The 18,430-nt window shown below is 31.2% G+C and overlaps 1 protein-coding gene across 1 annotated transcript; it reads right to left on the bottom strand.

Annotated features, from left to right (window-relative positions):
- Positions 1 to 14,673: 14,673 nt before the first annotated feature.
- On the bottom strand, positions 14,674 to 17,070 carry LOC132747188 (uncharacterized). The gene is made up of 3 exons (XM_060736520.1): positions 16,282 to 17,070; positions 15,405 to 15,564; positions 14,674 to 14,912 (listed from the first exon to the last, which is right to left on the bottom strand). The coding sequence occupies exons 1-2, from the start codon at positions 16,453 to 16,455 to the stop codon at positions 15,424 to 15,426; spliced, it is 315 nt and encodes a 104-aa protein (XP_060592503.1). The 5' UTR covers positions 16,456 to 17,070; the 3' UTR covers positions 14,674 to 14,912; positions 15,405 to 15,423.
- Between the last annotated feature and the right edge of the window lie 1,360 nt (positions 17,071 to 18,430).

Raw genomic sequence — 18,430 nt, forward strand, 5'->3', positions numbered from 1 at the left:
TATAATATATTCCTAATCTTGCTAGTCTTATGGATTGTATCAATATTGGTGACTTCATTCCGTTGTATACTCATTCAAATAAATGTAACTTGCACACTGAAATAATATTTCTATGTCTGTTTTTTTTTAATTATACATTATTTTATATTTAAACAAATTTACACATTATTGCCTTAGAAATCCTCATAATCATTTTAATAACTGACGAGAATGAACAACTGACATAATTAATGATAACTTTTAAAATGTGTTTTCAGGTAAGAGGTAAAAAACAAACAATTTAATTAAGATGGTATTATTATATAAAAAAGTTTTTACATAGCATAGTTTAAAGACAATATTGTCATGTCTAGAGTGTAGGCGAATGTCACGTCTTAAACAGATCTATGAGGGGTTTTATTTCACAGGAACTAAGAATTACAGATAATCCAAACGTTCCTTTATAGAAACCGTGTCAGGTCAAAAAGGGAAAGGGAGAAAGAAAACACAACATAAAAAGGAAAAATCACTTTTAAATTAAAAAATGACAACAAAAACAAATATATGAAAATTCTTAGAACGGTTAAATTGAGTACGTTAATAAGAGATAATGAAACATGTTGCATGCCCATAGTCATCGTCATAAGTCATATTCAATCACTGGAACAAATGAACAGAAAAATATACCTCTAACATGAAGAACCGGGTAACCTTTTACAGCTGAATGTTTACAAAGTAAAATATTTTAGTTGACAATTTAGCTCTAATTGTTTAAGTCCACTTTGTGTAAATAAGTATATGATTATACAGTAAGGTTAACCATGATTGTTCTTAATTTATGGATTTTGCTTATTCAAGCTGTACCACAGAAAGCCACAGGTGTTGTAAACCAATTTAATCATTTATCGATTACTTTAACATTTGATAAAAAGATAATGTGTCTTGATTTTGTAATTAACAAAGCTTTTCATAGGGTATTAATGGTTTTTAAATGAATGGGTAACACTTTATGAATATAACAACTACAACTACCGACAAAATACAATGTAGATATGTATTATTTTCCATTGAAATATAACAAAATATCCCAATCATCTGTAGGCATAACGTCTCCGAAAAGCGGCCTTCAATATTTTGTAAGATGTATTGATAATTTTAATCATTATCTAATTAACAAGACCTGAATTTTTTTGAAATACTTTTGAAGTGAATTGCCGTATATGAAATGGGTATTAAAAGTACAACTAATAGTGAATAGTAATATATATATATTTAAAGAAGCCAATTGACTTGAATCGGTTTACATGCAAATGTCATTAAATTATATCTTTATTGTAACATAATAAAAAACGTATCTCAATAAGGAAGGAGGACCAAAACAAAAACGATTCAGTGTCCTTAATTAACAAATTATTGCTTTACTAAACTTTATGATTTACATTTTCGCAAAATATTGAGACTTCACATTGTAAATATCATTCATGTGTCTGGATCGTGTTTCCGAAAACGGAGACAATAAATTTGATGAGAAATTCACCAAATTGAAGCTATTTATGGAATAGTGTGATAATGTGGTTCTATTCTTATCGACCTCATGAATTACCAGAGTCATTATTATGTATAAAATATGTAAAGCATCGTTTGTGTTCTGATCAAGTCGTGTGATTTCTGATAAATACAACACAAGGAACTATATACTAGTACACGTGCTTTAACAATCACTCATGTAATGTATTAATTAGACTGCTGCATTGAACTAACTACACTTACAACAATGTTAGCAATGATGTCATTGAGAGAATACTAGTAGCATGTGCTAGCATTCTTTACTATGGTTACTCTTATGGACTCTTAAGTTATAAAATAAACTTGAGTTTTATTTTATTTGTATATTCCGTTAACCTTAAATGTGAAAGGGAAATGAATAACTCTAGGCAAGACCGGAAGAAAATCATTGAAAATGACATTTCTAACAATAAAAATCGGAACTTATTGTTAGAATCACACTATAGCACATATGCTTTGGTCTGCTTCAATTACTGATTCAATTTATTTATTGTAAATATCATTGTCAAGGAAAACTATTATGATAAGTGTTTTGTGCTTAATAGTTTCATGTGATTCCTTTGCTATTGTTTTCATTAACATTTTTCCTACATTCAATGAAGGTATGATATACTCGTACATGTTTGACATCATACAAAATGAAAAACTAGATATCGACAGAGTTCTTCGTGTCGGTTATTACATATTTGATTGTGTTTTTGTCTTCTTATAAAACTATCTAGTGTCCAACTTTATTTGTCATCCAATGAAAACGCTGTATTTCTTAAACATTATGTTTGTTAATTTCATTGAAGAACAAAAGTCAATACTTCGAAGATTCCTATTTCTGTAGAACATTACGAATGAACACTAGCATTAACATAATGCCTTTTAAGCAGTTTATTTCAGATGTTTCTGCCAATCCTTGCGACATTCTTTTTAAAAATCACTTATTTGCGTACAGCAAAGACATTTCATTCGATCATCAAAACCACATAAGATGTTGAAACTTAACTGACAGTATTGTTTTTGTGAATAAGCCTTGCACTCTACAAGCTTTCACAAGACTTTATTGATGCTAATGTATTGTATATATGTAAATGTACGTCATTTGAGTATTAGAGTATATATGCTAATTTGATACGCCGACAGAACTCAAAATGTTTAATATAGAGAAAAGTTAGATATTGCATATGTTTCGCCAAAAATGTTTTGTTAAAAATACAATCAAGTAAATTTGAGTGTATACAACGGGTGGTGTTAATACAATGTACATCTGTTTTCAGTTCCAATGAGCAAATCTATACCCACTGCTTCTTATATTGACACACTATTGTTGGGATTCTGCAGTATATTATAAATTACCAGCATTGAACGAAGATTGTAACATTTTGTTAAATGATGTTTTAATGTTACACAGTAAAATGTACATTGAATGTTTTGATGAACAGAACAATGGAATGGATCATTAATACAAAGACGAAATAATAAACATTTACATTAAAATACACTAAACATGTAATTGATTATCACAAAAATCATAATTCCAACAATTTGTGTTGGAAACTTGTTAAATTACCACCACCTTTATAGTTATTTTACAACCTTGAGATTCAGAGCTGATGTTGGTTCATTGAAAATGTGCCAAATAATATGCAGAAGAGTGCAAGTTTCAATATAAACTCTTTTTTTTATTTTGCTAGACATAATACATAAAAATAAGTTCATATACATTCTTTCGAAATGTAAATTATGTCCAAAAATCATGTTTGCCTTCGTCATACAAATACGTTTACGCAAATGTGATTCAGCTTGATACATTAAAAACTTAAACATTATTGACTTTTTTTAGAATGTTTCTTTTTTTAGTTTCATTCACTGTAAGGCTTTATTTTGATTTTTACTTACTTGATTGTGTCTGTCTGAGCGTTATTTATAAAAATGCAAAAGACAAGTAACTGATACCTTATTGAAGGAAGCTATTTTTAGGAAAAGGCATTCTTTCAAATCAAGGCATCACGTTTGAGTTAAACAATTAATATACCACAAATGAATAATAAGTACTGGCAACCGATAACTTCAATCAACATATTGAAAGTAACTGAAGGGAAGCATCAATAATAGAGAACATATAAATTATTCAATCTATTTTCAATTATTATTTATTATTCACCGCCTTCCATGTACAAGTTAAATCAAACCGAGCCTGCAACATTTATATTTTGCCAAAGTAAATGCCCTCAAATGATTCCCTGTTAATGATCATTTTAAATAATCTACAAAAATAACTTTTATAATGTTCACATAAGAATGCAAAGTAAAACAGGATAAATTAAAAAAAAAACTTACATTCATTTCGGGTTGAATGAATGTACAAATATCTGAAGCAATATAAAGCTATCATAGAGAGAATAATGAGAACTGTCTTATCGTATCGTATCGTCAGAGATTGTAGTTGTAAACACTAAGTTCAAGTATTGCTATTGCATAGTTAACAAAACATCTATCATTCAAGTCTTCATTTGAACACTGTTAATAGCATTGCATAAGTGTTTTCGTACACGTCTTATAATGCTTATATATCATTCCTTCAATACATGACAAAATATGTGAAATAAGTAGTTGCACTCAGAAAATCAATTGGCTAAAGTTGCATTTCAATTAAAATGTGAGGTTCTTTGGGGTAGCAAATTGTTCATTTCGATACTGATAAATTGAACTTAACTCTAGGCGAAATGTACGCATTCAAACGAAAAAGTTTTCTTTAAGGGTGAATTATGTGTATGTTGATAGCAAGGTATAAACGCTGCAATAAAATCTGTAGAGCAAAGTACCACGTGTGGTCAAGTATGAATCTACAAGGCCAATAGTTTCTGTTTAGATTGAAGTGTATTGTAAACTGGGCTTTAAAAAAACAACAACAAAAAACATTTCTATTATTTTCAAAAACAGTACCATTATTTCATGTGATAAAAAACATACCAAATGAGCCGTTTCATGACAAAACCAACATAACGGGTTTGAGACCAGCATGGATCCAGGCCAGCCTGCGCATCCGCGCAGTCTGATCAGGATCCATGCTGTTCGCTATCAGTTTCTCTACTTGTTATAGGGTTTGTAAGCGAACAGCATGGATCCTGATCAGACTGCGCGGATTCGTTAATAATTTCAACACAAGAAGTAAGTAGGCTCTACAACACGTTTACTCAGTTCATTTAAGTGTCATCACAATGGACAATTTCCTGCTGTGATAGTTTATGTGTGAACGAAATTTTCTTTGAAACATTTATCACCAGAAAATAATTCGTAGTATGGAAATTGATTTAGCCAGTTAATTAATATGCATTCCAGTTTATCAATTGTCAGAAATCATTATATCAAATGATATAGTGGTTTATTGAAAATTTGGTGTAAACAGTTTATCGTCCGAATAGAAATAAAACAATGTATCAGTCAATTAGTTTGTTTTGAAATGTCATGAATATTCATATGGTAAAACATTATAATCTTTATTTAATTCTTGATCATTAAATATGACTTTTTACGGTGCAAATATGCATGAACGACATTGCTGTTACGTTATTTCTTATTAACAGACACAATGGAATTAAGCTTAGAATGTTGAACGAAATGCTTTGTTGACATTGCTATAAAGTGATTTTCCCTTTTTAGTGTTTTATATCCTGTTTGACTTGTCGGTTACATAAATAATGTCAACGGTACATTGTCTTTATGAATTACTGTGTCTTTAAGGAAGTGTAAGGAATAGGTGTGAAATAAACATGTCACTGCAGCGATGCACTATTGTGATTTGTTAATCGATTTTCTTTGTAAAAGCTATACAAATACTGCAATAAGTAATAAAGATTAATTTATGAACTAAGTTGATGTGTGGTTTCTTTGTGACAAGTTAGATAACAGCTTATAAGCAATTATATTCACACTTTTTGTAGGTCTTATGTAACTTTTGTATGTTATCTGATACTTGTCAGCAAGAAAATCTCCATTGTTTAAAGTATTGGCATCAATGATCTTGAATGACCAGAAAAATATATCACTTATAAGGTAACTTTTTATAGCTGAAATTTTACAAAGTAGATCAATCTCTCAGATTTCAGTTAACAATATACAAATGTGATAAAACTCGGTTATATTTTGCTTTTTTTGTGCTCTTATTGTTAAAGTCATGTTGATACAATTATGTTAAAAGGTCAATGTGTATGATTTATGGGTATTTCGTGATCTACCTTTACCCCAGAAGGCCACATGTGTTTTAAAACTTGTCTCTTATTACGGCATTTAATGATTTCTTTATGACTACAACATTTGATAACAAGATAATTTGTCTTGATTTTGTGTTTAACAATGTGTTTCGTAATTTTTGTTACTATGGACATTAATGATATCTAAATGAAGGGATTGATCTTTATTGATATGGGGTTGTTAAAAAGTAATTGAACTGCAGCTCTACTGGTCACATTTCTTCGACTGAAGGCCGGTCTAATATCAGTTTGACTTCCTGTAACATTTACAGGGACAAACTGAGTTAATTTTACACAAATCTGAATTTTAAATTTTGTCCACGATAAAAATATCGGAACTTATCAAGTACCCTAAGTTTATAATGTTCAATAAATGTCTAATTTATTATATGATTTTAATTTGATGTGTTCAATTGATATAATGTTTATAATTTTCATAAATATTTGCATATCAGTCAAGTATTAAGTTTTATAAAACAAATGCCTACCAGCTGCGTAGATGTCGGGGTTAGATACTGAAACACGAAAGGCTCGTTGAAAAATACATACATCTTAAAGTGTTCTATTTTTCAAGATTAATAACCGTACAAGAAATAATATGTCATTTTTATGCAAGCTATGCTATCATTTCTATATGACTTTGCATGGAAAACTAAAAACGTTTTACTTCGGCCGAGCATCTTAAAACAAAGATACTACAGTTAACTTTCGTTAACTCGACATCGCTTTTCTCGATATTTCGTTATCTCGATGAAATTTTAAAAGTCCCAAAGTTCTTCCTTCTTTATATATATTGGAAATATTTGTTTATCTCGATATTTTTATTTCGATATTTTCAGTATCTCGATGTAAAATTTCAGCCCCAATAGTTATTTTCACACTTTTATCCTTTGTTTATCTCGACTAATATTTTTTTTCGTCTGTTCCTTCAGACGTGTGAAAAACACAAACTAGACAATATTTGCTCAAAAGCCCGTGTCATAATGATGATTATGTTTGTAACAAGTTAAGCTGTTTTTATAAAAGTTAATTTATTTAGCGTGTTGATTGATTTGTGTCCAAAATGAGTGAATTTTACGTTCTTTATAAATATTCGAACACTGTATCAATTCGTTATGACTTGAAATGTAAATGTAATAATGAAAGTATAGAAACGCTTTCGTTGTAATATTATGTTTCACAATATCACCACCAAAATCATCAGCGGTCGAACAATATCGAGAAAGACCCGATAAATAACCCGGGAGGATTTCCGGATCAACCACCCTGAAAACAATGTTTTCACTATATTGGTGTATTACTGAGTAAACCTCACTATTTGTTTTTATCACAGACACCCGTATTTCCGCTGATAAACATCCGCTTATGTTACTTTGTTAAATATTGACTAGGCCTATGAAAACAAGACATGGGGATATCAAAGTTTATTTGACATAAGGTATGCACATGTCTTTTATAAAAATCAGTTTCTGCCTTATTCAAACCCTAATATGTTTATCTCGACATTTCGTTATCTCGATATTTTTTGGACGGTCCCGATGACTTCGAGATAACGAGAGTCGACTGTACTTACAAGAGACAAATATCAAATATCGGGACATATCGTTTATATACAGGGTAAAATAATACAATATGTTTACAGATAAGAATTCTGTAAAAACCTAAAATGAGAGAGCATACGCGACCCGTCGCACGCTAAAGATACAATAAATGACGTTCATGACGTCGCAAAAAATGCAAAAAGCGTCATTCTTTCTGAAAGTCTCCTCCAATGTGCCCTAGGTGTCTGAACCAGACTGACTTTGTTGTGATGAAGCGAGAATGAAAGCGATCTCAATCCATTTACCGAAAGAATTGCCAGTAGCCGGCCACTCTCCGCTTTTTCTCGAGGTTTTGAGAAATATGGGAAATCAACGGAAATGGACTTTCAATGTTAATAAAAAAGAGATTTTAGTATTAATTTACACATGTACGCTCTTTTTATGATTATGTACACTAAAATAAAAATAAAAAATCAATTGAAAAGTATTTTCTTCTGAGAAAAATTACCATTAATACATAAACATAATCGGGGAAATTCGGGCAATATTTACCGTGCATCATTATTACAATAACTTATTGATAACACGTATATAGATCAATAAAAAGCGTAGTGTTTAAAACATGAGCCGGTGCAGGCAGCAAACATGCGGACTGTTTACCGCCAATCTTTTTTGTCTTAAAATGATGTCCTTATTGAAACATAATATCAGCCTTATCTGACTAAGGATGAAACACAAAAGCAAATAATTTACAGTCCGTAATAAACAAATAATTTATTTATAAACATTAACCCTTTCGCTGCCATAGGGTTATTGTTTTATTGTTCACCTATTTGCCAGAGGATTTTCTAAGAAATTACTATATTATTTAATAATATAATTATTATTATTTGTTATTAGTATTATAATAATTATATTTGTTTCAAAATCTGTTAGTATAATAATAATTATTGTCGATGGTATAATTTTCTTTATATTTTTTATTATTTTTATTATTATTATTATTAATTTATTATTATTACTATTATTATTATAGAAACGGCTAAAGCCGTCCATATGGCAAATACGCCGAAAATAACAGGGACGGCTTAAGCCGTCCCTATGGCAGTGAAAGGGTTAATGATTTACATTTCCGTAAAATATTCCGACTTAACCTTTACTAACAGTTGTTTTAAATAACATTCATGTATGTGGATCGTGTTTCCAAAAACGGAGCCAATAAATTTTGTGAAATATTCCGAAAATTGTAGCTATTTATGGAATCGTATGATGATATGGTGCTATACTCATCTTCTTCATGAATTACCAAGGCGAGAAATGTTAAGATATAACATATGTAAAGCATCGTTCGTTTGTGTGTGATTACTGATTAATACAACACAGGAAACTATTAACAACTACACATGCTTTGACTGATGTAAAGTATGAACTGGACTGCAGCATTGAACTAATTACACTTTCAAGATATATTAGTTGTGAAAGTATCATACGACAGCGTTTATGACCATGATCAATTGACTACATTTGTATAACGAAACTATGAATTTATCTAAGTACTTTAGGTGCATTTAATTTGTATATACAAAACTGTTAACCTTTAATACAACCCTAGGATAGACCGAACAAAGAAATAAAATTGACATATTTTAGCAATTCTGAGACTTATGCTTTAGCACACATGTTTTTGTCTGCTTCAATTACTGATTGTTAAATGAATTTATTTACAGCAAACATTATTGTCAAAGAAATCCGTAATGATTATTGTTTGTTTTGTACTAAATTGTTTCGTGTTTTCTATTGTTTTCATTTACATTTTTCGTAACTGTTTTACAAATGGAGAACATGATATCGACTGCAAAGTTTTCGTATTATTGTTTGTTATCATACATTTTTTTTGTCTCATATCACTATATATTGTCTTTAAATCAGTTTATTTTAGCTGTTTATGCCAAACCAGCCGGCATTCTGCTTACAAATCACTTATTTTCGAATTGTAAAGACATTTCTTGTAAATGAGTCTTAAATATTGAAATCAAGAATTACGTCTAATTTCCATGTTCAGCAAAAACAACCCTATAAAGGGTTTTGCTCTAGATAGTGATGCTATATTGCATAATGAAGACAAGAATACATTGGTTGGTGAATAAGTAATATGGTAGCATTTGAAGGCCACTTCTCTTTACAAAAAAGTATTCACATTAATTTCATCAAAACCATAATAAGGTGATGTTACTGAACTGATGATATTGCTTTTGTGAATGAGACTGGCATTCTACAAACTATTACACGAGTTAATGTTAATGTAGCGTATCTATGTAAATGAACGTCATTATAGTAAAAGAGTATATAGAGTACTTGGATACACCGACAAAACTCAAGATGTTTATACAGAAAAGTTAGATAATGCATCTTACGTTTCGCAAAAAGTTGTATGTTGTTAGCAGAATAAAATTATAGTAATTTTGAATGTACACAACGTGTGTTAATACATTTTTTTAACAAAGAATTTCAGATCTAATGAGCAAATCTATATCCTACCGTTTATTATGTTGAAACACTCTAATTCTGCAGTTGATTATAAATTACAAGCATTAAACGAAAAATGTAACATTTTGGTAAATGATGCTCTAATGGTACACAGTAATAATGTAAGTTGAATGCTTTGATGAATAGAACAACGGAATAGATCGTTAATACGAAGACAACATTATAAACCTTGGCATTAACATGCACTAAACATGTAACTGGTTATCAAACAAACCATAATTCCAACAATTTGTATGCGGAAAATTGTTAAATTAAAATCATCTTTATAGTTATTTTACAACCGTGAAATTCAAAACTGATGTCGGTTTATGTAAAACGTGACAAATAATATGCAGAAAAGTTTAGAAGAAAATAATAGTCAAAGATATATTTCATCAAAACAAAATTTCTGTTTCAGTATATTTTAGATAGATTTAATATTGTTTAGTTCATATGCATTATTTCAATGTATAAATTGTGGCCAACGAAATGTCTAAGCATACAATTAAGTTATCTAAAAAATGTGATTCAGCTTGATACATTGGAAACTTAAACATTATTGACCTACAGTCATTTTAGTTTCATTCACTGTAAGGCTTCATTTTGATTGTTATTTACTTGATATTGTCTGTATGGTCGTAATGTATAAAACTGCAAGTAACCGACAATTTATTGAAGTAAGCTATTTTTAGGAAAAAACCCTTCTTAAAAATCTTGACAAGGCATCACATTCATGTTAAACATTTAACACGTTTTTGATTTGATATCATAAATGAATAAGAAGTACCTACAACTGATAACTTCAATATATTGAACATACTGAAAGTAATTTTAAGCATTGCATAAACAATAAACAACATAATTTATAAATCATTCGATCAATTTTCAATTTTTTTTTATTATTCTATGTTTTGAGTGCATTACTGATTTATACGTACAAATTATATTTGATAAAATCACAGTAAAAATTAATTTACTGTTTTAAAAATCCTCAAATAAGTATTTTTCCTTATAGAAAAATATATGACTGACGACTCCAAATGAAATCCCTCTGAATCAAACACAATATGTTTAAATTTACACAACTTTAACCGCTACCGCTAACCTCACAAGCATAAACATGTAAATGTATTAGACTTGTCTTATATATAATATTCCGCCAAAAACGACGGAAAAACCTCGGCGTCGTTTAATTGTTTCTTCTTATTCAATTATCAAAACAAGCGATCAATAATATTTTTAAATAAAAGAACTAATATCATCACCATTTCAAGTTGATTTCTGAATTCAAGACTGCATGTATTTATAAGAAATTCGTCTAAAATTGAGGTCGTCTACTATTGTGGAAAACATATTTTGAAATTCCTGGTAATATTAAAGAAATTTCATTTAAACTGGATTTTAAGCATAAAATAAAAGGAAAATTTGTTTGTTTGTTGTGTATATTTGTTATTTTTTTATTTAATCTCGTGAACTTAAAAAACAGTATTCTCACTCATGGATACGCCACTCGTGATAATACTGTTTTAATAGCTCACTCGATGAAATTCAATTCCTTCTTATACAAAAAACAAACAAATATGATCTATTTATTCACCGCTACCAAGTACAAGCTAAATCAAATCGAGCCTGCAACGTTACTATTGTTGCCCAAGTAAATGCTTGCAAATGATTCCATGTTAATGATCAAACATCTGCAGAAAATATAAAGCTACCATGAGATTATAAATAACTCGTGTCAGAGAGAGAATATGTTAGGTTGTCTTTGTGTGCGTGTGTGTAAGTGTGTGTAAGTGAGATATGTATATCGTATCGTCAGGGAATGTGGTTGTAAACATTGAATTCAAGTATTACTAATGCAATGTTCATGAAACAATAAAACAATATTTCATTAAAAGATTTATATTTGAACATTAGGACATTTTAAGAAGCATCCCAGATAGCATTCTATATGGGACCCATGTGGGGCCCATATGGGCACCTATATGGGTCCCATTTGGGCTGCCCATATGGGCCCCATATAGGAAGTGCAACCGGGTTCCAAATGGGTCCCATCTGGGCAGCCCTTATACTCAATATGGGATTCACATGGGCCCCATCTGGGCAGCCCATGTACACAATATGGGCCCCACATGGGCCCCATATGGGCAGCCCTTATACTAAATATGGGTTTCAAATGGGCAGCCCAGATACTTCCATTATGGGTAGATTTTGAATTCCGGGGTAGATCTATTTTCAATTACTTCAATTATAAGTTTGCTGGATGTTAAGATAGCAACCGCTTGCTACAGAGCATGATTCTTGTACTTGCGTTAAATATTCAAGTGATGTTTTAACTCATTCTGTTTCCTGGAACAGACAGATTATGGCACAAAGCCTATATGATCATGCAAGAAAACAATACACAATGTATATGCTTTAACAATGTAGCTTTATTTAGTAATCTCACTTATGGTAAGTGTATATCATATATATACAGATTCTCAATACATTCTGTGGACGCCTGATGTCAACAAAGAAACCTTTACTTATGTAAATAAACTTAGAAAAGTGTACAATATAAAAATCTGAGTAAACTGTACATATTTGTAAATCCACAGAATTTCATTTTGACTACATAGTTTTTAATTCAAAAATACAGAAATATTAATTATTATTCAAAAAGTCCTATGTAGTAAATATTACTTTGGTACACTATAAAATAAGCAACATGTAATGGAAAACTGTTTATAATGTACGAACAAAATAATTAAAAATGCAGTTTTATAACATTAGATACCTTACAGATCACTAAAAGGAAAAATGAAACTTATGCTAGACACTGGTAAAACTTTACAGAAGGTCTTTGGAACTCCAAGAAATATATGTGTATAATGTTTAAATTTCAGTGAATCAACAGTATGACCCCAAATGTCTTTTTAACTTTCTACATAATTCATAGAAAAAGTATTATACATTTACTGTAATTCATTACAAATTTCTATCTACCAATTACTTTCATTTTCAAATGATATAGATCTACATCAATTAATATAAAAAGTTGTTCATTACAACCATGTATTACACTTTGGTATGGTAGTGCTGAAGAAAAAAATGTTATGCAGCTCGTGAAAAGTAACAAATATAATAAAACAAAACCTTGGCACAGTTGTAATACTGTTCATAGATGTGTAAACAAAATATTATGCAGCTGATGAAAAAAAATTAATATAATTAACAAAACCTTGGCACGGTTGTAATACTGTTTATAGATCTGTGGACAAAATATGCAGCTAATGAAAAGTAACAAATATAATACACAAAAGGTTGGCACTGTTGTAATTGTCATCAAAATATGCAGCTAATGAAAAGTAACAAAAAGTAATATAAAAAAGGTTGGCACGGTTGTAATACTGTTTATATAGACGTGTTAACAAAATATGCAGCTAAAGTAACAAATATGATACACAAAAGGTTGGCACGGTTGTAATTCTGTTAATAGACATGTAAACAAAATATGCAGCTAATGAAAAGTAACAAATATAAAACACAAAATCTTGGCACATTGAAATACTGTTTATAGACATGTAAACAAAATATGCAGCTGATGAAAAGTAAAAAATAGTTTGTACAAGTTTGTAAAAATCAATAATAATTAAAATGTGATATTACACAAAGATCAAATTTGTTGTGAAGAAATTCATTAAAAAAATTGTCAGTAAAAATAGTTGGTTTCAGTAATTTCTCCGATATTTTCAAAGTTTCAACAATAACAACAATAAAGATTACAAGAATCATCATTGTAAAGTATTTCAACTTTATTTTAAAGGTTAATACCATATCAATACATGTGTTCCCTGTTAGTGTCAAGTTTTGACAAGATGTTATAATTGTATTGATCAGTATCAAAAACATTCCCAAGCATTTAATGTCTTGATTTAAATAGTAACAATGTTTTTTGTTTGTTTGTTTCATTTTACGCCTTTTACGTCATATAGGCGGGTAGTTTCCTAACCATCGTTTCTGGAGAGTTACACCAGTACTAGACTACCTTCCTCCGTGCAGTAACAATGTTTAATTAAAAAAAACAGAAACAGCATATAGACAACAGAAAAACAGCATATAATGTCAACAACAAACATAACATAGCAGCAGAATATACTGACTAGAAGGCAAAATTTGACTAGACAAGAATTTTGCATTTACAAGAAAGACATGCTATGCTGATGACCTCAAACATTAAAATTAGCAACAAAAAGTATAACAAGATAAACAAATGAGCCGCTTACTGTAGTTCTGACCCTTATCACATTTTAAAAATACCTTGATACATATTGACTTTCAATCAGTGGAATAACTTATATGCAGATGAAGTAAAGGTTTGAAAATTTAAAATAAAAGTCATTTATTTTATGCTTTTGAGTGTATTACTGATGTATCCGTGAAAAATATTTTGATAATTTCACAGTGAAATGATTAAAATTTAAAACTTTTCTATGACGAGACTTACTTTTTAAAGATTTTATCATCATTCAAATTTTTTGAATTCAATAAATAATATCATGGCTATTCAACGTTGATTGTCAAACTTATTTTCAGCCCAAGACTTCCTGTATTTATGAGAAATTGGACTTAAATTCAACTAAAATTGATGTTGACAGTGGTGAAAACAGAATTAATATTAACGTTAATATTGAGGAAATTTCATTAGCATAAAATAAAAAGACACTTTATTGTTTGTTGTGTAAGATGTAATTTTATATCATTGAAGGAACTTTTAAAAACAGTGTTCTCACGAGCGCATAGCCACTCATGAGAATACTGTTTTTAAAGCTCTCTCTTGATGATACAAAATTTCATCTTACACACAAACAAACAAATATCCTCTATAAATTTGCATTTTTAAATTAAAAACATGTCTAGTCACTTCCTTCATTTTCTTCAGGTAAGGTCTCTGACACCTTGTTCCTTGCTTTCCTTCCCCCATCGCGGTCCCGGGCCCTAGCCAGCCACTTTGAAACCTCTATTTCAACATCCTTCCTCGTTGCAGCCTTTGTCGGCAAGTTCCTTTGGACACATTCTACAAAACAAGCATTCTTATCCTTAAAGAATGAAATGAAGTGAAATGAAGGTATTGAAACCATTCAAAGGTCATAAGCCACCTTGTAGCATTTTGAGCAGTATAAATTGGAATATAAACTAATTCTGGTATGTTTTACCAAATATAGATGTTTGTTTCCTGGTTTTACATAGCCTTTAACAATATTTCTGTGATATCGCTGCAGTCAGTTGTAAGCTGAGATCATCTTATCGGTGTATCAGTAAAGAATGTTAAGGTAAGCAAATAACTTGCTTTACAGGAAGGTGATTTCTGTTTATATTATGCATCACAACACAATGCATGGGATCAAAACCACACAGCATGTAAAATATTCTCTCTTATTAATTTCCATAAAAGCTAGCCAAGCATTTTCCTTCATTAAAGCAATACCCGAAGACACAATAACAAGATCTTGGATAAATATATCTATTTTGAAGACACCACTTTGCAAATTTGTAAAAAATCACTTACTATACAATACTATCAGTATCTAGAGGCCCACAAACTTTTTCTTCCCCTTCAGCCACTTCATATTGAACATTCTTGCCAGTTCATTTGACATGGTTTCTTTCATCAAGCGGTCAACAGTTTCCCGTACATCTGCCATACCAAACATTGAGAGGAACCGCACCTTAAATAAAGCAGAACATAAACTTTTTTTAATGTTAATTTTAACACTACTAAGTGATGGGCTGCAAGTCACCAAATGACAAATAATTGTCAACTGGACCTCAAAAACATGATCTGCCAAGAAAACTGTTTGGATTGACAAATTAAAAGATCTTTCCTCATATATTTACAGCCTAGGACAACACCTTAGTGACTTGTGCCTTTATGTTTGTCCCCTTCACCGAGTGTTATGGGGCACATTATCATTGTTTTTTTTATACAAGAGTTTATTCAATATCAACAGAATAATTTTTGATAATATAATAACAGCTAAATTCCTGGATTTTGTGGGTACTAGTGATTTTCCTGGTATTTTGAAAGCTGCCAGCATTTTGATTAATGAATTGACTGTCTTGTCCTAATTAATAATTAATGTTGAAAACGAGGCCAACTGCCCATGTCTTGTGCTCATGGCTATTATAGCATATATAGATAACATAACTGTGTCAATATGAATCAAAAAATTAAAAACATGCCAGTTTTTAATTCTGAAATTAATGCAGCAAAGTGTTTGTCCACTGTGCAATATTTTCCAACATAAATATAGCAGAATGATTATACATTATCATCAAGTGCTCACCACAGACCATTATGTTATTTCGCTTTTAGGCCAGTGGATATGGGGTATACTTTTTTCAGTTACTAATGGAGCAACATACATGACTAACACTATGCTTACCACAGATGAGAGCATAGTCTGATCTCCCAGAAGCTCATTGAATGCTTCCATCTGCTCAGGATAACGAATAGGGAATGAGATATCTTTCGGAAGTTGCAGCGGTTGGTCATCTGCTGCTGACCTTAACAGCATTCGCTGCACCATCCTCTTAATTTCACGATTCTTCTCTCGCATTGTCTCCAAGACTCGGAGAATCTGTGTAACAGCAGCTGAAAAAAAGGATTCATAATTCTAGGCCATATACTTTTAGAGCTATGTGAATGACAAATGAGCCATGTCACGACAAAACCAACATAATGCGTTTGCGATCAGCATGGATCCAGACCAGCCTGCGCATCCATGCAGTCTGATCAGGATCCATGCTGTTCGCTTACAAACCCTATAACAAGTAGAGAAACTGATAGCGAACAGCATGGATCCTGATCAGACTGCGCAGATGCGCAGGCTGGTCTGGATCCATGCTGGTCGCAAACCCATTATGTTGGTTTTGTCATGACCCGGCTCAAATGAAAAAAAATCCAGTATTTTAAATTTTTCCTTGGCTTTAACAGTAATTAACGCTAAAATCTCAAAAGGATTGTTGAGTGTGCAAGGTCACAAAATGTGAAAATGATAAGAAATCATGAATTAAACTTAACATATTTTTGAGCCTAGGCATGTCATTTTGGTGAAAATAAACATTCTTGACTCTTCCAGGGACCGTAACTTTGGATAACAGTAGTGGGGTCAGGCAAGAATATGCGCACAAATTCACATCATGATAAAGACTAACACAAGTAATCATCAATTTCTTTTGAATATTTTTTTTAACTAGGGCGTCAGCAAGGATGAACTTTCCATATTTTGGGCTGTGTCACTCAATCACAGCTAGTTATAACATTTATTGACTTGTTTTGAGAATATAACATTATAATAATGTATGTATATGTAATAACTATAAATATACATTTATAGCTCCCGAAGTTTATACTTACTGAGGCCCAATAATCTGCCCATGGAAGGGTATATCAGAAGCACCTTGTTTGGAGAAGCACTATTGCACATCACTGCTGGGCCTACTCGCAATGCCTGATGCAAGATAGCGCGAGGCGGAGATGAAAGTAGGCTTGTGACTCTTTGGGCGTTGTTGCTTGGTCAATAACTTGCTGGTGGCCTACTCTCTGGTGTCATGGTCTCATTCTCATCAGTGCCACTATACGATTCATACAGCCTTTTTGATGGCCTATTTACAATAAAATGAAAATACATTAATAAGTAAATTAGTAATTATAAAATACATAGACATTAAGTGAGTTATTGCGCCAAGTGACAATAAGATTATGACTCGTAATCGGCTGGCAAAAATGTACTAGTCTATTTTTACGTACCGAATTGTTGTGCCGCAATTTTGTCTACCAAGGATTTTTAGCACGAATGCGTTTGTTTCCCCGATAGATATTTCATGAACGGGAAGGGCTAAAGACTTGGGGTCGGTCCCATTTGGAAGCTTAATACAAACGTGAAAGTGATAAAAGATTTTTTTAATTGTCTGGACAATTGTTTTCACTTTTTTTTTATTGTCTGGACAATTGTTTTCACAACGGCCCGGGAAGTGAATCCCTTGCTTGCAGTCTCGAATCTGGAGTTTCTGGCCTTCTCTTAACTTAAAGTATGTTTTTAAAGGGGGTATAATTTACAATTTTTTTCGGTTTTGACTTTTTAAAGATGAACACAAGTTTAATTATCTATCGAGTCATATTTTTTCTTCCCAGGTCCGGTACTCGTGCATGTGCAACATAGGGCTTGGTTGGTACTTGGAAAAAATACTTGAATTTGTAATAATAAGTATTTGCATTTAATATTTTAAAATGCTTATGAATGAAATATTGGTACAAAATGGAAGGGACTTCTAAGGCTAGGAGGGGTCACTGGATTTCAAATGATGGTGTCCCTTTAAAAAAGGATCTCGTAAAATTTAGTCTAGATAGAAACAATATTATTAAAATGTTAGTGTCGACTCCGTCACAGTTAAGTTATTCAACAATAACAACTATACACATCCATAAGGTCAGCTAAAGTGCCTAATAGTGGGCGTAAATTCTAGAAAATGTCGCAAATTAAACTGACAAAAACTATCGCGAAATTACATGGCAAAGGCAAAAACAAAAAA

This window comes from Ruditapes philippinarum, unplaced genomic scaffold, assembly GCF_026571515.1.
Source record: "Ruditapes philippinarum isolate M1 unplaced genomic scaffold, ASM2657151v2 ctg2691_1_1_1_1, whole genome shotgun sequence".
NCBI lineage: Eukaryota > Metazoa > Mollusca > Bivalvia > Venerida > Veneridae > Ruditapes > Ruditapes philippinarum.

Bases quoted from the DNA above. Each gene is read 5' to 3' on its own strand.
- LOC132747188 (XM_060736520.1), bottom strand. From the start codon at position 16,455: ATGCGAGAGAAGAATCGTGAAATTAAGAGGATGGTGCAGCGAATGCTG. The intron at 15,565-16,281 runs GTAAGCATAGTG...GCTTTATTTAAG, and splicing joins AGACTATGCTCTCATCTGTG to GTGCGGTTCCTCTCAATGTT.